The following is a 21,170-nucleotide window of genomic DNA, read 5'->3' as shown; positions in this document are numbered from 1 at the left end:
GTGTGCCCTTAGTGACGCTCCTGTTTTCTCCACCTCTCCCCAGTCGCATGATGTTCCTGACTATTTGGCTGATTTTTATGATGTATTTAGTGAGAATGAGTCTGCGTCTTTGCCTCCTCATAGGAGTTATGTGCAATTGAGCTGAGCCCTGGGTGTAAATTTCCCAAGGGTCGACTTTTCAATTTATCTGTACCCGAGCACGAGGCTATGCGATCCTATATTAAGGAGTCGTTGGAGAAGGGTCATATTAGACCATCCTCTTCACCCTTAGGTGCTGGGTTTTTTTTCGTGGCCAAGAAAGATGGTTCATTAAGGCCTTGTATTGACTATCGTTCCCTCAACAAAATTACTATTAAATATCAGTATTCGTTACCCCTGATTTCTGATCTATTCTCCAGAGTTAAAGGTGCTTGCTGGTTTACCAAGCTTGACCTCAGGGGGCGAATAATCTTATTCGCATTAAGCATGGGGATGAATGGAAGATGGCGTTTAATACTCCGGAGGGACATTTTGAGTACCTGGTGATGCCTTTTGGGCTCACTAATGCCCCTTCTGTCTTCCAGTGCTTCATGAATGATATTTTCCGAGACTTTGTGGATAAATTTTTGATCATCTATCTGGATGATATTTTGATCTTTTCCAAGGATTGGGACTCTCATGTGGAACATGTTCGGACTGTGTTCCGGATTTTTAGGGAGAATTCCCTGTATGTCAAGGGATCGAAATGCCTTTTTGGGGTACAGAGGATTTCATTTTTGGGATTTATTTTGTCTCCGTCAACTATTGAAATGGACCCAGCCAAGGTACAGGCCATTTATGATTGGGTTCAGCCCACTTCTTTGAAGGCCCTCCAGGAGTTTTTGGGTTTTGCTAATTTTTATCGTAAATTTATAGCTAATTTTTCTGGTATTGCCAAACCATTGACTGATTTGATTAAGAAGGGTGCTGATGTGCTGAATTGGTCTCCGGAGGCTGTTTCTTCCTTTCAGGAGCTGAAGCGAAGGTTCACTTCTGCTCCGGTTTTGCGGCAACCTGATGTCTCACTCCCGTTTCAGGTAGAGGTGGACGCTTCTGAGATTGGTGCAGGAGCTGTTTTGTCCCAAAAAGATCCTGTAACATCTAAAATGAATCCCTGTGCTTTCTTTTCCTGAAAGTTCTCCCCATCCGAACGTAACTATGATGTGGGGAATCGGGAACTGTTATCCATGAAATGGGCATTTGGGGAGTGGAGACATTGGTTGGAGGGAGCTAAACATCAAGTCGTGGTCCTTACTGACCACAAGAATTTGATTTACCTGGAGTCAGCCAGACGCTTGAATCCTAGACCGGCTAGGTGGGCCTTGTTTTTCACACGTTTTGATTTTGTGGTCTCTTTTCTTCCGGGCACTAAGAATGTCAAGGCAGACGCCCTCTCTAGGAGTTTCTTTGCTGATTCTCCTATTGTGACCAAGCATGCTGCCATCTTAGGTGAGGGGGTAGTTCTTTCTGCCATCTCGCCCGATTTGAGACATGCTCTGGAAGAGTTTCAGGAGGACAAACCTGAGCGTTGTCCCATTGGAAAATTGTATGTTCCTGACCAGTGGAGGAAGAGAGTAATGTCTGAAGTTCATTGCTCCGCATTGGCTGGTCATCCAGGTATTTTTGGTACTAGAGATTTGGTGAGTCGGTCTTTTTGGTGGCCCGCCTTGTCTCGTGATGTCAGGAATTTTGTGCAGTCCTATGGGACTTGCTCCCGGTCTAAACCTTGTTTTCGCTCTAGTGGGTTGTTGATGCCTTTGCCGGTGCCCAGGAGGCCATGGACCCATATTTCAATGGATTTTATCTCTGATATGCCTGTCTCTAAGAGAATGACTGTTATTTGGGTGATTTGTGATAGATTCTCTAAGATGGTCCATCTTGTACCACTCCCTAAGTTGCCATCTTCCTCAGAGTTGGTGCCCTTGCTTTTGCAACAGGTGGTTCGCTTGCACGGTATCCCTGAGAACATTGTATCTGACAGAGGAGTTCAGTTTCTTTCTAGATTTTGGAGGATTTTTTTCCTCCTCCGGTGACTCATTCATAACAGCCTCCCCTGTGTCACACTCATTACCATATCCTGTTATGAATGAGTCACCGGAGGAGGAAAAAACAAAAACATAAGCTAAGTCCAGAAAACCGGAGAGGTTGGTTGCTAGCGGATTGCAGACCCCTGATCCTATTCACTACAACTAACAGTAGCCGTGGGGGGTTCCTTACGGTGCCCTAGACCCCTCGTCACAGCCGGAGAGCTACATAAGCCTAAAGAAAGAAAGGGGAAATCTAAACTGCCCCAGAGCAGACCCCAAAGCAATAGATAGCCCCCAACATGTATTGTCGGTGAAAAACAAATGAAAACACAAACACAGACAGAAAGACAGGCTGAGCAAATGATGGGGCCCAACTAACTAGATAGGAAAGGACAGAAAAGATGCTGGCTGCAATCACTCTAAAAACCCTGCCAAAAATAATGTCCAACACGTCTGATAGAAAAGGCCCTGAAGTCACTAGATTTCTAAATCACTACATCAGCACTCAGGTATATTCTGAAGACAGAGCAAAGAGATCAACTGATCAGAGACAAAAAATGGATTTCAGCCCGTCCCAACCAGGAAAGGCTGAACACAATCACTAAGTAAACAGACAAAATCTCATGGAAAAATAGCAGAGCAAAAACTTAGCTTTTAGTAGACAGGAACTAAACTGGATGCCAGAGCTCAGAGCAGAAAGGATCACCAGTAACTTTGCAGGGCGTCGGCTGCCTTATATCCCCTCAGAAATTCCGGATGTCCAATCACACTCCACCTGTTCAGATGACAGGTTCTTCCCATCCAGATCAATTTCACTACCTATTTTCACCAGCAGAGGGAGTTCATCAGACATCAGAGGTGAAGAAGCATTACAATGAAACACTTCAAAGTGCCCTGGATGAATTTGCACCCCCTATAAATAGAACACCACAACACAGACGGCGACAACCCTGGCACACGGTGCAAACACGTTTCCTGCAGCGGTGCTCCAGGTGCGCCGAACGTCTGTGGAGAAAATCCAATCTACACAAAGATTTCATCCATTTTAAGTTTATGCTTAGAACATACAACACTGCCCTTCACCTCTCCAAACAAACCTATTTCAACACCCTCATCACCTCACTGTCCAATAACCCGAAACGTCTCTTTGACACTTTTCATTCTCTACTCAATCCAAGAGTACAGGCCCCAACCACGGAGCTCCGAGCTGACGATCTGGCCAATTACTTCAAAGAAAAAATTGACCAGATCCGACAGGAAATTATCTCCAAATCCCCTCATACCATGCACTGTCCTCCCTCCCCCACTGCATCTAACTCACTCTCTGATTTTGAACCAGTCACAGAAGAAGTAAGCAGGCTCCTTGCATCTTCTTGCCCAACTACTTGCACCAGTGACCCATTTCCGTCACATCTCCTCCAGTCCCTTTCCCCTGCTGTCACCCCTCACCTAACTAAAATATTTAACCTCTCTCTCTCTCTCTTCTGGTATTTTTCCCTCCTCATTTAAGCATGCCATCATACATCCACTACTTAAAAAACCATCCCTCGACCAAAACTGTGCCGCTAACTATAGACCTGTCTCTAATTTTCCCTTCATCTCTAAACTCCTGGAACACCTGGTCCACTCCTGTCTTATCCGCTATCTCTCAGAAAACTCTGTTCTCGACCCTCTCCAATCCGGTTTCCGCTCTTACACTCCACTGAAACTGCCCTCACTAAAGTCTCTAATGATCTGCTAACAGCTAAATCAAATGGTCATTACTCCATGCTAATTCTCTTGGATCTCTCTGCAGCATTCGACACTGTGGATCATCAGCTCCTCCTCACTATGCTCCATTCCATTGGCCTCAAGGACACCGTTCTCTCCTGGTTCTCCTCCTATCTCTCCGACCGCTCCTTTACTGTTTCTTTTGCCGGTTCCTCCTCCTCTCACCTTCCCCTTACTGTTGGGGTTCCTCAAGGATCGGTTCTAGGCCCCCTCCTCTTCTCCTTGTACACTGCCCCTATTGGTCAAACAATCAGTAGATTTGGTTTCCAGTACCATCTCTATGCTGATGACACCCAATTATACGCTTCTTCTCCTGACATCACGCCAGCCTTTCTAGAAAACACTGGCGATTGTCTAAACGCTGTGTCTAATATCATGTCCTCACTATATCTGAAACTGAACCTGTCAAAGACTGAACTCCTGGTGTTTCCTCTCTCTACTAATGTACCTATACCAGACATTGCTATTTCTGTGTGTGGTTCCACTATTACTCCCCAGCAACATGCCCGCTGTCTTGGGGTCATACTTGATTCCGAGCTTTCCTTTGCCCCCCACATTCGATCACTGGCTCGCTCTTGTCATCTGCACCTCAAAAACATTTCTAGAATTCGACCTTTTCTTACTTTTGACTCTGCAAAAACTCTTACTGTTTCTCTTATTCATTCTCGTCTCGACTATTGTAACTCTCTTCTAATCGGTCTCCCTCAGCCAGGATCATATTCCTCGCCAATCGTTACACCGATGCCTCTACCTTGTGCCAGTCATTACACTGGCTACCCATCCACTCCAGAATTCAGTATAAACTTATTACCCTCACCCACAAAGCCCTCCATGGCTCAGCACCACCCTACATCTCCTCCCTTGTTTCAGTATACCACCCTACCCGCACCCTCCGTTCTGCTGATGACCTGATGTTAGCATCCTCAATAGTCAGAACCTCCCACTCCCGTCTCCAAGACTTTACACGTGCAGCGCCAATTCTTTGGAATGCACTTCCCAGGTCAATACGATTAGTCCCCAATCCCCACAATTTTAAGCGTGTCCTGAAAACGCATTTATTCAGACTGGCCTATCGCCTCAACACATTAACCTAACCTATCCCTGTGTGGCACAGCCAAAAGTTTTACCATAACCAGGTTCCCAGCATCATGTTCCCACATGCTTTATGCATCCATTAGCCCTCTGTGTCTGTACTGTTACACACTTAACATTATGGCTGGTCCATACAATCAGAGCAACTGTTACCACCCACCTTTCGTGTCTCCCTCTTTCCTCATAGACTGTAAGCTTGCGAGCAGGGCCCTCACTCCTCTTGTTACTTGTTATAATCTACTGTATGTGATTGTTATGCTGTAATGTCTATTGTCTGTACAAATCCCCTCTGAAATGTAAAGTGCTGCGGAATATGTCGGCGCTATAGAAATAAAATTTATTATTATTATTATGAAGGAGAAAATGAACTCATAACAATATCCTCAGCCAGACGCACTCTATCAGGCTCATCATAGATGTGCCCCAGAGCCTCAAAGAACAAGTTCACTGACATACGTTCAGGAGCAGAGGAAGACAGAGAGAAAGCCCATGCTTGCGGAGCCCCCCGATGTAGGGAAAATAATGACCCCCTCCCTCTGGAACTCATCCCCGGAGGAGTGGGGCCTTAGAGGAAAAAAAAGCTTGCATTCTTCTCTGAAAGACCTGAACTCTTTTTTATCCCCTGAGAAAGGGTCGGGCAATTTGACCGGAGATTCGGGGGACGCTAATGACACATCCCTACCCCCAGAACTAGAAGCCCCAGCATCGACAGCCCCCTGCACAGTAACCACCAACTGTTGCTGGGTATGGGCCATCGTGCGCTGTTCCACATTGAGTTTATGGAACATTTGGGTCAGGTGCTTGACCTGATCAGCCAAGGCTTATATGGGATCCATGAGGATAACACACTTTTTTTTTATTTCTTCAGAGGAAAAAAAAACTGAAACAGTCAGTTATAATGTCAGGAACACCGCACTGCACTTGCTCACTGAGCCAGAGCACGTGTCCTGAGTACAAAGACTGTGCACAAAGATACTTGCGGAGCGGGCAGCAGTGGTGACAATGCATGCTCCAGGACCTGAATCACGTGACTGCTGGGGGCGTGGCCTAAGCTCCACGGAGCTAGGAGCTGCAGGGAAACTTCTAGAAAGGTAACTACAGGACAATGTTACCAAGGGGCATAGACAGAGACAGAAACCAGATCAAGTCGAGGTCAAAGCACGAGATAGCAATACAGTACCAAAGGATTAGATAGAATGGATAGTCAGGACGTAGCAATAGATCAGAAAACCAGAATGGGCATTAGACGGTACAATAGGGGTAAACTGTAACGGAGTAACGATAGCCAAGCCAGGAGGTCAGAACCAGAAAACACAATGGTACCAAAATGAGAGACGGAGTACAGAGTGAAGGAACAAGCCGGGTCATACATGGGAAGCAAACAAACAACGCAGAGTACACGCACACCAGGGGTCAGACACACCAGAACAGCAGTATAACTGACAGAGAATGCTAGTTTGGAGTGAGTATAAATACCCCTCCCAGATCCAAAGAGAGGCCGGCAAAAGTTAACCCTGTGAGAACAGGACATTAACCATGTCCTAATCATGACAGCGGGTTGGAAAATTTTTGCGCCCCAATAGACTATGGTGCATGCGAAAAATCACTAGCCTGAGCCCCATGCTATGGCACTGTTGCCCAATATAGGGTGAGCTGCTTGCTTAACTTTATGACACACTGCTTACCTCTTTTTTGGTCGGATCTACACCATCAGGTAAATCTTCTGCATTTTTGTTAAGAAGCAGACTCTTATCAAAGACTTGATTTCCACTGCTCGGAGTTACTATTTCTACTTTAGGGGGCTTCTGGCTTGGTGCTTGATTTCCATTGGTATTGCCATGATTACTGTTGCTCTGCGGTAGGTCTCCATTGGTATGTGACTGATAAGTAGGAACATTTATGTTGTTGTTCTCTGTCTTCGTTGGGGAAACAAACTGATTTGTGCCTTTCAGATTTGTGTTTTGTAAGTCCTAAAAGGGTAAGAGTTAAATTAATACAATATAAATATAGATTCCATAGAAGGACTGGATTTCTATTAGGAAAATAATGCACACAAGGTAGTGCTGAACATTTTATAAGGAACCCGCCACGTTAAACATGGTGTCTGAACTGCAGGCAACATGTTATAGAGCAGAAGTAACTATACACAATGACATATAGTATTATGGGGAAAAAAGTCTGTATAACTGGTATTTAATTTATTTCTTTAGATGAATTTATTAATTCATTTATATCGCTTTTTTTTCTAAATTTAAGACGCTAGTAGACTGTCAATTCACACTCCCCCGCAAAAACATGATTAAAACACACAGGCCTTGATTTATTTTTATGATATAAAAGTGATATAAAAGCTTTGAAAAGCTGCAAAAACGTTGTTGAAAAATGAGCTTTTATGCCAGTTTCTCTCAGCTCTGCCAAAATGGGGGGATTTGGGACATGACAACATAGCTCACCTAATTCATAGGGACACCAAAGATCTCACTCCAAGACCTGTCTGGAGTAAGATTTCTGGCGTGGGGTACAGAGGTGCCCTCCATTGTCAGACGCTGCAGATTCATGAAGACAAGGCGGACACTTCTTCATGAATGAGGAGCATCTGACTTCACCACACTCACTCCTCAAGACCGTTAAGAAAATCGCCGATTTTAATAAGTCAGGGCAAGAACTCCTTCAGAAACTTTAATGCCATGGATTTTTTCTGCAGGTATTCACATAAAAAAATTAAATAGCATTATATCCTGATTATTGCATTTAATGTACAGTTACACAGCGTCTTTAAGCTCACCATGGGTATGAGTATTAGGCTGGAGTCACACACAACGAATAAAAAATCGGTCCCATTTTAACGGTCTGAAATCGCACAAAGGTATCTTAACCAGTGATGTGTTTTCGATGCGATTTATCTTCATTGATGCGATTTTAATCGCATGTAAGCATCCTTTTGACATCCGTCTGGCGAGATTTTCTCGCAGGATAGCAAAATGGACATATAATGGAGCCTAATGACAGGTTTCCCCACACAAACTAATTAATAGATATAGACACATTAAATAAATATATATATATTATACATGTTATAGAGACACATTAATATATATATTTCTAGTTCATACAGTTCTTAATTGCAGAATAGCCGCTGACACATTAGCCGGCTTTTGTCTAACATTCTCCTGCCCGACATGAAATGACACATGGTTTACATATAGTTAACCATTTCATGGTTTTTTTTTTATGTCTATCACTATTAATTATATGAGGGCTTGTGGGTTAAATTTTGGGCTTGTAGGGGTTCATTTGCTATTCTGCAATTAAGAACTGTATGAACTAGAAATATATATATTAATGTGTCTCTATAACATGTATAAAATATATATACAGTATTTATTTAATGTGTCTATATCTATTAATTCGTTGCTTTATTTAACTGGACACTGATTTTACTGTATTTAGGAAAAAAAATTGCCGGCTCTTGGTGCGATTTTTATCGCAACTCACACATCGGGTCCGTTTGCAATCCCATTTTTTCTCGCCCCATAGACATGCATTGTCGAATCCGATCCGAAAATCGGTGACAATCGCAGCATGCTGCGATTGTCTCGGTCAGAGGATCGGATGCGATAAAAAAAAATCGCATGATGGGAGCTGCCCCATAGAATAACATGGGTTCGAATGCAATGCGATTTTTTATCGCATTGCATTCGTCCGTTTTATTCGCCAGTGTGACTCTGGCCTAACATTCACTTTGCTTGAACTACAGTATTAAACGCAGCGGGGAAAAATGCAGCATTTACGCTTTGACATGGCCTAATGCCTCATCTGGGAAGACAATCCAGGAGACTTACCACACTGATCTGGGAAATAGCGGAGACCTCACCCAGGTTCTTCTTCATGTCTTCATAGGATAAGTCAGACTGTTGGTAAAAGAACATTTCCATTTCAATTAGAAAGTAGCTAAGGTGAACTAATATACAGTATTTGTATGTTTTTATAGGATTTACTACTACTTTTTTCATTAACTATTGCCACTTGTGTCACACTTACTTTCTTAATATTCTTATTGACAAATGGTGAAGGTGTTGGGTTACATTTCCCCGATCACATACCATCAATTAGAATAATAAATTATAGCTGTTGTTTTGACTACTTTTCCTTCTCTCCATATAAAGAGCCCAGCCTATGGTAGCTCCCAATTTTACATTTATTATTAGTGCTATGTGTCATCTGTTATTACTTCATTTTGCACCCTTGTTGCTTGTTTTTCTCTTCTCAATTTTTAACTTTTGCATTCACTGACACTTAGCAATGAATCAAGTAACAGATGGAACACTGAAGTTCAAAGTCATTGCACACGGACGTGCATAATGGATGTGTGAATGTGGCCTTAGAGTCTGTTTTGGACTAGATTACCTTGTGCTTGCTAGATAAATGATTTAGATTTTCCACCATGGGGCTTAATTCAAAATTTCCAACAGGGGACTTTTAGTCTCCATATGCTCCAGATGTGTCACATTGACTACGGACTGTGGGTACTTAACTGATCCCTTGAACTAGGGTGGCGTCCTAGTTTATCCCTGCTCTCCAGATTACTTCGGAAGGTGGAGATGCCAAGGCCACACACCTTGCTAAGCTCCTATCTTAGCCCTTATCTGTCCCTCTCCCACACAGTAAGGTGTGAGGCTGAAATGTATAGGATTACACTAACTAGACAGACAAGGAAGAAAACTACAATCAGACAAAACAACAGAGTGTAACACAGGGGAGGGATAGGTAGCCAAATCCAGGCGTGGATAAGGATAAGCACTCAAACTAAATCCACGCAGCAATTTCTAGAACAAACTATCCAAACTTCAAACCAGGCAGAATGAACTTGTGGCAAGCACATATAGGGGAGGGGAGTGGCAAACAGAACAGCTGAGGCAATTCAGAATGGAGAGCTCAAGGAGATCAAATGAACTGATTAACCCCTGCAGTGACAGAGCAAGGAAAACCTGCACTGTTTAACCCCTTTCCAACATCGGACGCAATAGTACGCCGATGTTGGACTCCCTCCTTTTGATGTGGGCTCCGGCGGGACATCTTTCCAGGGACATGTCAGCTGTTTTGAACAGCTGACATGTGCCCGCAATAGCTGCGGGTGGAATCGCAATTCACCCACGGCTATTAACCCCTTCATGACCCAGCCTATTTTGACCTTAATGACCTGGCCATTTTTTGCAGTTCTGACCAGTGTCCCTTTATGAGGTAATAACTCAGGAACGCTTCAATGCATCCTAGCGATTCTGAGAATGTTTTTTCATAACATATTGGGTTTCATGTTAGTGGTAAATTTAGGTCGATAATTGTTGCGTTTATTTATGAAAAAAATGGAAATTTGGTGAAAATTTTGAAGATTTCACAATTTTCAAATTTTGAATTTTTATTCTGATAAACCAGAGAGTTATGTGACACAAAATAGTTCATAGATAACATTTACCACATGTCTACTTTACATCAGCACAATTTTGGAAGCAAAATTTTTTTTTGTTAGGAAGTTATAAGGGTTAAAAGTTGACCAGCGATTTCTCATTTTTACAACAAAATTTACAAAACCATTTTTTCTTAGGGACCATCTCACATTTGAAGTCACTTTGAGGGGTCTATATGGTAGAAAATACCCAAAAGTGACACCATTCTAAAAACTGCACCCCTCAAGCTACTCAAAACTACATTCAAGAAGATTATTAACCCTTCAGGTGCTTCACAGGGACTAAAGCAACATGTAAGGAAAAAATGGACATTTTAAATTTTTCCAACAAAAATTTTCTTTTAGCATCACTTTTTTTATTTTCACATGGGTAACAGGATAAAATGGATCCTAAAATTTGTTGGGAAATTTCTCCTGAGTACACCGATACCTCTTATGTGGTCATAAACCACTGTTTGGGCACACGGCAGGGCTCAGAAGGGAAGGAGCGCCATTTGACTTTTTGAATGGAAAATATGCTGGAATATTTAGCGGTTGCCATGTCGCGTTTGGAGAGTTCCTGTGTGCCTAAACATTGGAGCTCCACCACAAGTGACCTCATTTTGGAAACTAGACCCCCCAGGGAACTTATATAGATGCATAGTGGGAACTTTGAACCCCCAGGTGCTTCACAAGTTGATCCTTAAAAAAGAAGTACTTTTTCACAAAAATTTTCTTTTAGCCTCAATCTTTTTATTTTCACATGGGCAACATGGTAAAATAGATCCTAAAATTTGTTGGGCAATTTTTCCTGAGTACACCGATGCCTCATATGTGGTCATAAACCATTGTTTGGTCGCACGGCAGGGCCTGGAAGGGAAGGAACGCCATTTGACTTTTTGAATGGAAAATTAGCTCCAATCGTTAGCGGACACCATGTCGCGTTTGGAGAGCCCCTGAGTGCCTAAACATTGGAGCTGCCCCACAAGTGACCCCATTTTGGAAACTAGACCCCCGAAGGAACTTATCTACATGTGTGGTGAGCACTTTGAACCCCCAAGTGCTTCACAGAAGTTTAAAACGCAGAGCCGTGAAAATAAAAAATCATTTTTTTCCTCTAAAAATGATTTTTTAAGTCGCAATTTTTTATTTTACAAGGGTAACAGGAGAAATTGGACCACTAAAGTTGCTGTCCAGTTTGTCCTGAGTACGCTGGTACTCCATATTTGGGGGGAACCACTGTTTAGGCACACGTCGGGGGCTCGGAAGGGAAGTAGTGACTTTTTGAAATGCCGACTTGATGGAATGGTCTGCGGGCATCATGTTACATTTGCAGAGCCCCTGATGTGCCTAAACAGTGGAAACCCCCCACAAGTGACCCCATTTTGGAAACTAGATCACCCAAGGAACTAATCTAGATGTGTGGTGAGCACTTTGAACCCCCAAGTTATTCACAGAAGTTTATAACGCAGAGCAGTGAAAATAAAAAGTAATTCATATTCATATTAGACACTGTTCACATGTTCAGGTTTTCAATACATTAGATAGGGACTGCTTCGATAGGGGTTACCTTGACATGGTGAAGCAGCTTGGTGTACATTTTTTTGCGCAAAAAAAGTATCGACTAAATACCCTGTATTTGTTATCCAGCACTTGATGATTACTGCCATTTTTTATTGCAGAGTATTTTTGCAAATCTGTCATTCTGTATTTTCTTGCTGTATCTCAGTTAGTGGGTGGTGTGAGCATTGTCTGATTGAAGTGTTCACATGTGTGCATGTCACATGTGTGTTTTTAATCCGTTTTTTTCCTTGCTTAGCATGGTTTGGGAGACCCCACCCCTCTCTTGTGTGACGTGCACATAAGAGCTGTCTCAGACCACAAGCCCATACTAGGGAGCGGCCTGTCTGAATCCTGTTCGTATTAGACACTGTTCACATTTTCAGGTTTTCAATACATTAGATAGGGACTACTTCGATAGGGGTTACCTTGACGTGGTGGAGCAGCTTAAATACCCTGTATTTGTTATCCAGCACTTGCTGATTACTGCCATTTTTTATTGCAGAGTATTTTTGCAAATCTGTCATTCTGTGTTTTCTTGTTGTATCTCAGTTAGTGGGTGGTGTGAGCATTGTCTGATCGACGTGTTCACATGTGTGCATGTCACATGTGTGTTTTTAATCTGTTTTTTCCTTGCTTAGCATGGTTTGGGAGACCCCACCCTCTCTTGTGTGACGTGCACATAAGAGCTGTCTCAGACCACAAGCCCATACTAGGGAGCGGCCTGTCTGAATCCTGTTCATATTAGACACTGTTCACATGTTCAGGTTTTCAATACATTAGATAGGGACTACTTCGATAGGGGTTACCTTGACGTGGTGGAGCAGCTTAAATACCCTGTATTTGTTATCCAGCACTTGCTGATTACTGCCATTTTTTATTGCAGAGTATTTTTGCAAATCTGTCATTCTGTGTTTTCTTGTATCTCAGTTAGTGGGTGGTGTGAGCATTGTCTGATCGACGTGTTCACATGTGTGCATGTCACATGTGTGTTTTTAATCTGTTTTTTCCTTGCTTAGCATGGTTTGGGAGACCCCACCCCTCTCTTGTGTGACGTGCACATAAGAGCTGTCTCAGACCACAAGCCCATACTATTGAGCGTCCTGTCTGAATCCTGTTCATATTAGACACTGTTCACATGTTCAGGTTTTCAATACATTAGCTAGGGACTGCTTCGATAGGGGTTACCTTGACGTGGTGGAGCAGCTTGGTGTACATTTTTTTGCGCAAAAAAACGTAGTGCATGTCCACATATCCATTGATGGAATTCATGTGAAATAAAGACGCACATTTTTTCAGCTATATTGGTGAGTGCTGCATATTTCTTCTTTCTTCATTTCACATTAAAAGAAACAAAACAGGGCGCATCCACTGTGTGAAACCTTTAAAACACAATTGTAATGGTGAGGCAAGGAGAGACTCACCTGATAGGGTTGTGAAACTTCGGTCACAACACCTACAAACGCATGAAACAGCTGCTGCAGTCTGCACAGGGTCCAAGGACTTGTAAGTGAAGATGGCTATAAGGTGCAATGATACACTGCGCTGCTGTAGGTATAATTCAAGGAAAGTTTCTTGTCCTGCCCCCTTTTTTTTTTTTTTTCCCACATTGGATTGTATATAAACTCCTGCATTTCATTTGCTTGTATCATGCCCTGATGAAGTGAGCTGGGACAGCTCAGGAAACGCGTAGGCACCAATACATTTCCTTGAAGTATACCTACAGCAGCGCAGTGTATCATTGCACCTTATAGCCATCTTCACTTCATTTCACATTGAAATATTCATGTTTTTTCATGCAAGCACCTCAGTTTTTTACTGAAACATATACCGCAATACTTCAGATAAATAGCTCCATCTGTTAATGTGGTGATTTGTGTGCCTAGTCTGTCGTTCATCTGTTTACTCTTAGCATGTAGTGAACCTAGCAAAAAAGCCAAACAAAAAACAAGTGTGGGATTGCACTTTTTTTGCAATTTCACCGCATTTCAAATTTTTTTTCCCATTTTCTAATACACGGCATGGTAAAACCAATGGTTTCGTTTAAAAGTACCACTCATCCCGCAAAAAATAAGCCCTCACATGGCCATACAGATGGAAAAAGTAAAAAAGTTATGGCTCTAGGAAGGAGGGTAGCGAAAAACGAAAGCGCAAAACCGAAAAAAGCTCCGGTCATGAAAGGGTTGTTAGGTTGGTGAAGCAGTTCTAATAAGTGCAGGATTTTGTGTTACCAGACGCTGCGATGTTCTGGCCCTTTTCTGTCACGTTATGCCCATGACACCAGGGCACGGGTACAACTACAACCCCTACACCTATTATAGATATGTCCCTGACTGTACAACTACATAAAATCTAATCTAAACCGTGATGGCATATGTTCTGCTCCAAATGTAGCTTTAGATTGTATTATAGTCTGTGGTCGCTATTGTGGCTGGGCCTCATTATTGCGCCAGACTGTGAACCCACCAGAGATTGCTCTAGTTCTCTTCTTGATCCTTTCACTTTAATGATAGAAGCACTATTGAACACCATATTGTTTCTAGGATACATACAATGAATCCAGTTCATCAAGACCGGCGTTTTTTACCCAGGTCTTGATGAGGAGGTGTGCTGGAGTCAGACACCCCCGAGTCATTAAGAGGCACATGCTTCTTAATGAGTCAGGAGCGTCTTAAATGTGTCCTGCACCTCCATTTGTGCCTCACCACAAATCTTACTCCAGTTTCCAAATTTGATGAGTGAGGTTGCCATGCCTCTATCTTGCCCCTTCTCTGCCCACTTTTTCGGAGCTGGTGTAAAATGGCTTGAGATTGCCAAAAGTTGCAAAACCTCAGGGCAGCCTCACATTGTGCCCAAATGTTGTGATCTTTCAAACCTTTTTTACACCAGAATTTTGGTATAAAAGCTTTGATGAATTGATCCCTGCATTCCTCTAAGCCAGTACTAAATCCTAGTACTTTTCTAGGGCCATTCATAGCGTTCACTGTCTGGTGTCTTTATATATTCGATCCTAAAGGTACTGTCACACTTAGCGATGTACCAGCGATCCCGACCAGCGATATGACGCGGTCAGGATCGCTGGTACATCGCTAAGTGGTCGCTAGTGAGCTGCCACACAGGCAGACCTCACCAGCGACATCGCTGGGGACGGGGGTCGCTACTTACGTGTCACACTAGGCGATCCTGACGTCCTCCCGCCCGGCTCCACGCTCGTCTCTCCACAGGAAGCGCCGCAGGAAGCTGACGACGAGAAACAGTCCAGGACGTTCTCGCGCGATCAGCGATAACCAGCGGGGGAGCGGTCAGAGGTAAGTATCAGACATAGCGATATCGCTAGCAATATCGCTATAATGTCACAAGTTATTGCGATGTTGCTAGCGATATCGCTTAGTGTGACAGTACCTTAAGCCTGCATTCATATCAACCTTAAACAAAATTTACTGAAAGTCAAAGCACCTTTAGTATCTTATCAATTGAATAAAGCCAATGATTTAACATCAGATACAATCTACAACTGTAGAGAGACTGATCTTACACTCCATTTGTGAGAATCCCAAGCACTGAACCAGCCGGTGAAGGTAGGAGGCTCATGACCTTGCTTTACTATAACTAATGGAGTTGATAAGTCTCGGCCGGCGGGATGAGATTTCAGGTATTCCTTTGTAGAGTTAATGGATTCATTCTTCTCATACTCATTTGCTGACTTGCCAATCCAAAGGAAAAGCTGAAGTAAACAATAAGAAAGAAATACTTTTAAGGTCAAATGTAAAAAGACATTTTTAGTCTGTTCTAGTAATCTCCAGAATGTGAAGAACTTGACAAAATTCCTATTGGAGCTGATAGTAAAGCCTGTTGGTGCTCTTAGTTAGATTGAGTTACTTTTCCTATCTTTACATGAAGTGGTGAAACTTGAAGTTTGTGAGCCCTAATAGAAATCTCAAATGGGACCCCAACTATCACGGGTCTTTAATAGTATTCGTCTTCTTTGGGCTGAAGAGATTTTTGGTCTCCTCTAGGCTCCAGGGCTGAGGAGCATCTGCAACCCCTGCACCCTACAGTGATGCCCTGTGTACATGTACTTGTTACATGTACGTGCTATGTACCGGGTAACACTTCTGTAATCTTGTTTGTATTTTTATATCAGAGCTTCTCAAATTGTAAGGTGACAGGTGAGGAACATCTGCAGGGGTAGGTATGACAGAAGTTATGATATGCTGCACAGGTCTTTTACAGATTGCCAATTTCTGGTTTAGAAACCTCATTCTAATATTATACTGGGAGACAAATGAGAGATAAATCAAATAATCTTTAATTCTGTCATGGACTTTGATCAATAGTGAAGCTCAGACATCGCCAGGTTCTGGCTGGTGAGCCTTGTTTTGTCCTTCTATGGACACTATTCCCTAAAGCCCCATTTAGACAGGCTACGAATCAAGGAACAAGTGTTCCTGATTGTTGACCCATCAGAACAGGCTGGCAGATACCCAATTAATGAAGAAAATGCAGTCTTAAAAATCTTTGTTCTCGGCAGCACGTAAATAGGACAAGTGCTACCGATAATATGATGTTCTTTCCACACAGAAAATTTGTATTAGAGGGGTTGGCCGGCCTTTGGCTACAAGTCTGCAGTCATTCTGCATATGGCTACGCACTGTGAGGATTCTTCGGTGCCGGTGCTGGGATGGCAGACCCGTGACCGCAAGTATGTGATTTGCATACATGTAGTCGCATGTCGACTAGACATGTGTGACCTCGCTCAATGCAAGTGTATTGAATGAGGCCTGACACAGTCTAGTTAGAATGTGGATGGAAGTATGGAAATTAAATTTTTGTGGTCACATGACCTCTCGCTTCCTGCAAGGGCATCGGAGAATCCTAACAGCGTGCAGACTTAGACTTGTAGCCTAAGGACACACAATAATAGAAGTGCAGTCGCCCTGCCTAAACAGGTCATTATTAAACAACCCCTGATCAGCTACCGACCTGGATTCTAACCTGTAACCTAAGCACTAGACTGTGACCAAAATGACAGTCTATCTACTTATAATGGCCATGCTCACCTACCAACTATAGGAAATATCTAGTTTGTAGAAAAGATATTTATAAAGAAGCAAAACACAACATATCCTGAGATGCATGGCACAATATGTTAGACACACATGCAAAAGAAGTTTACATCTGACAAATGCTATCTGACATGTCATGTCAATATTTAGATTTTTTATTATTTTGGTAAATTGTCTATTATAACATAATATAAGGAAAGTTAACAGTGGGCACATCTGTTTTTAAAAGAATTCCTATGCTGGTTGCTTTGGTTTTAGCATTTATAATAATTTCTTTGTTACTTTCTGCCCTGTCAGATATCACATACCTCTTCCCAAGTATCAAGCAACATCACATCATCTTCATCGAGGTCACTCTGGTCAAAATCAACCACTTCCGTCATAATGAAACGACCAGTTTGATTGGAGCATTCAAAGAGTCGGGGCTTGTACTGCACTGCGGTCTCCTGGAATCTGTACAGAATATTACAGATCAAACTTAGAAAAGACCATTTAATAGCAATTCATAAAGTAGAGCGGTAATTTAGATCTGTAATTATTTGTTACAGCTTCAAAATATTTTTAAAATGTTCCTATTCGATTTTGGAAGAAAAAAAACAATATAAAAAAAATAGAAAGTGAAAAAGCAAAAGAAAAAAAACCCAATATGTTGCATTTGATGGCGCTATAAAAATGAATAATAATAATTTATTATTTCCTTATTGATTCCTTCACATAAATATTTTTTTTTTTTTCTGTATGGGAACATTTTTAAATAAAACTATTTACATATTTGCTTAACTTTGCATTTAGGAAGTAAATAAACATTAAATGAACATAGCCTTTAAAACATTTTAGAAACTTAACATATTTCTACATTTACAATGCTTATAGTGTGAAAACAGGGACAACTATTGGAGGAATATTAATCCTTGAAAATAATTGGAGATCAGCTACAGCACTGGACATAGCTTCATATATTTGGTTATTCCATGTGGGGTACTACAGTGAAACTCTGAGTCTATTTTGTTCTTTTAACTTTTGGATGAAGCCGGGGACTGAAACCATCAGCCAATAGCCACTTGTTACCCAATGTTATGTTTTCAAAATACTTCTTTACATATACAGTAATCTAATTGCACCTACCTCTTATCGCTGGCATATGATGATTTTCCACCCAGAGCCACCCAGAATTCAGCAGGCTCTTGACCCTCCAAGATGGTTTGCTTGTCTTTGTTGGAGATAATATTTGCCACTGTCTTTGCCATTTCCCTCTCATCTCCACTGCAGCCCTGAGGAATAATTTACAGTTACAAAGTTCTGAAAAACTGTGACCATATAACCAAGCTAAAAGCTCGCTGGTTACATCTGTGGAAAGTGAAGTCTATGCTGACCTTTCCACACCACAGGTAGCACACGTTGTCCTTCTTCAGTACAAATACATCATTGGAATTCAGAGAAGCAGCTCTGGCCGGGACCTCGGTGGCCTTCGTGTTGTATTCATCAGTTCCCCTGACCTGGAACAGTCGGACTGCTGGCTCTGGTTCTGTATTTCCACTGCGACTGGTTCCTCCCTATTACACCAATCAAAATGTACTTGATATGAAGACAGCAACCGGGAAGTAATTGAATTCAAGCACTGTTCACATATAACTGAGGTATAAGAGAAGGTGCAATAGAAATATACTACTGTATGGTCCTATTACCATTCTCGTGCCTCCCCTTGAAAGTAGGACATTGAAAGTCCTCTAAGCAACTACTATGGAGATGGATATAACACACCACAGAGGACAATATTACCTCATAGATAATCATCTTTCCTTTAAAGATGGCCTGGAAGTGTTTTGGCTCTTTTCCCATGGTCACCCGTATTTGTACTGGTTGATCTTGGTATTTGCGGTCCAGCTCTACAGCATGAAAGGCGCATGCTGCGATTTCATCTTGTGTGGCATGGCGGCCCTGCCAGTATGAAACAAAATATTAATAGAAATGAAAAGCATAGCATTAAAATGTATAATCATACCAGCAATTCAAACTATGGTATAACTCAACTAGCGTTAGGACTGTCCCACAAGGGTTGCCTTGACGTGGATGGCTTGTACATTATTTTGATCAAAATTATGTTTAATAAATACCCTTATTATTATTATTACCTTTATGAATTATTTGCAGTTTATTTTTTAAATTTTTTTTATTTTAGGATATTTGTGTTTTTTGTTTTTATAACTCAACAATGTAGTTAAATGAACATTAAAGGTGTTGCACCAAGTTAATAAGTATGGATTTGATAGGGTATAATTCATTGATCCTTTGGGGTCCCATTAAGCCCCAGAACAAGCACACTGACACCAAGGTTATGAAAAGCTGTGTGGTAAACGAGCACAAGTCAACGACGTACACATCCACTGTATTCATTGTCCCAGGGGATAGAACCACTGGTATTCCCTATACAATATATAGGGGGATACGTTACTAGCACAGCACAGCTCTTTAAAGAGGAGCTAAACAATCTGCATGTCTAAATTAGTAAATTCTTGAATTTCTTATAAAAGAACAATTCAGGAGAATCTTTTCTTACAATTTTGTATTGTGCCATCTCTCCTTTATTCCTCTGGGAAAAGACAACAAAGGGCTCTATTCATGATTAGAGTTTCTTTTAGCCACTTTTCTTTTTTTGTCTTGTAGTATTTGTCGTTTTTTTCCCGTCAAATTCTTGAAAATGGGTTCATCAATTTTGCACACAATCAAAAATGTTTTTTTTTTTTATCTTTCACCTATTTAGTGTCAAAAGCCACATGATCCCTTAAAATGCCACATGCAACTCTAAGACCGTGTTCACACATTCAGTACTTGGTCAGTATTTTACATCAGTATTTGTAAACCAAAACCAGGAGAGGAACAATCAGAGGAAAAGTATAATAGAAACATGTCACCACTTCTGTATGTATCACCCACTCCTGGTTTTGGCTTGCAAATACTGATGGAAAGTACTGAACATGTGAACATGGCCTAACATTTGAGCAAAAATTTCTGGAGTACAAAAAAAATCACTCCGGGGAGACACTGAATTTTTCCATAAAAACTGTGCAACTTTTTAAAAATACGCAAATAATTACTCCATGGCAAACATCTGGATTACAAAAACCAGACCTGCAATGACGAATAAAGAAAAAAACAGCAACAAGTTGAAGATAGAATTCAAAATAGCTGCTACTTAGGGTGGTTTTAGAATTACCGCATTTTTTGCTGCCCGTTATTGCGGCCGTATCGCCGCATGTATTGTGGTGTACCGCAATAACGGGCCGCAAAAAAAGTTTGCGGTTTGCCTTTTTTTTTTCCAATACTATGGAAATAGTATTGGAGAAAAAAAAAGGCGTTCCTCAAAACTGGAAGTGATGGTGTGCCGCAAAAACAAGCTTCCAGTTTGTTTTTGCGGCCCCATTGATTTAAATGGGCGCCGTGTCCATATGACGTGAAAAATATCAAGCAAGCTCGATATTTGTTCACGGCCGTATATACAGCCCTCACGGCCACTGATTTTTTTGTGGGCCGTAGAAAACTATTGGGGCCGCAAAATCGTCCCGCAAAAGTACGGTAAGTGTAAATCCAGCCTTAGAAGAATTGAGAGCAAAACTGTAAAACATTGGCGCAAATGCAAAAATCCGGTTGTTAGTATGAAATGAATTAACCAAAAATGTGGAACAGTTTGAAAAGTGGAACAGTTACAATGAGTTGTCAATGTATTTATACATTTCCAGGAATAATAAAAGGAAAAGCAAAATGCAAAGTCCTAAGAAAAAGATGCTAATTCTAAGGGATTTTTTTGTTTGCCACTTACCAGCCACATGTACAGCAGATAATTTGGTTTCCCTGATTTGATGTATGTGTACAGCACCAGATAACAATCTCCTCCATAGAATCTCCCATATGTTTTTGGATCAACTGCTTTCAGCTCCAGATTTTCAATTCTCCAAATCTATGAAAAAAAGTTTACAAAACCTAAACTAATTTACAGAATGATCATTCGTGTGAATTATTCCCTGTAAATGAATTTTAAGTTCATAAATTTTACAGACCAGAGCAAAGAATGATAAGGGAGAACGTTATTTTTTTCTTTGGGAGAACAAGTGTCCATTTTTAACATTAGTGTGGCATCTGTTTTTCTCATACACAAAACAAAACATAATTCCACTCTTCTTCTATACATGAAACAGT

At 41.6% G+C, this 21,170-nt stretch overlaps 1 protein-coding gene across 3 annotated transcripts in view; it reads right to left on the bottom strand.

Moving 5' to 3' along the window:
• Nucleotides 1–21,170, bottom strand: part of VILL (villin like) — a 156,069-nt gene that overhangs the window by 11,165 nt on the left and 123,734 nt on the right. For all 3 annotated transcript variants that reach the window (XM_073581476.1, XM_073581475.1, XM_073581477.1), the window contains 8 exons: nt 20,794–20,931; nt 18,756–18,914; nt 18,350–18,529; nt 18,102–18,247; nt 17,285–17,429; nt 15,446–15,634; nt 8,750–8,818; nt 6,593–6,877 (listed from right to left, as the gene is read on the bottom strand). In XM_073581476.1, the coding sequence (XP_073437577.1) occupies nt 6,593–6,877; nt 8,750–8,818; nt 15,446–15,634; nt 17,285–17,429; nt 18,102–18,247; nt 18,350–18,529; nt 18,756–18,914; nt 20,794–20,931 (1,311 nt within the window). The remainder of the gene's footprint in view (nt 1–6,592; nt 6,878–8,749; nt 8,819–15,445; nt 15,635–17,284; nt 17,430–18,101; nt 18,248–18,349; nt 18,530–18,755; nt 18,915–20,793; nt 20,932–21,170) is intronic.

The sequence above is a fragment of the Dendrobates tinctorius genome, unplaced genomic scaffold, assembly GCF_039654945.1.
Source record: "Dendrobates tinctorius isolate UK_male_01 unplaced genomic scaffold, ASM3965494v1 ptg000070l, whole genome shotgun sequence".
In the NCBI taxonomy this organism is placed as follows: domain Eukaryota; kingdom Metazoa; phylum Chordata; class Amphibia; order Anura; family Dendrobatidae; genus Dendrobates; species Dendrobates tinctorius.
This window is presented reverse-complemented; position numbering and strand designations above follow the sequence as displayed.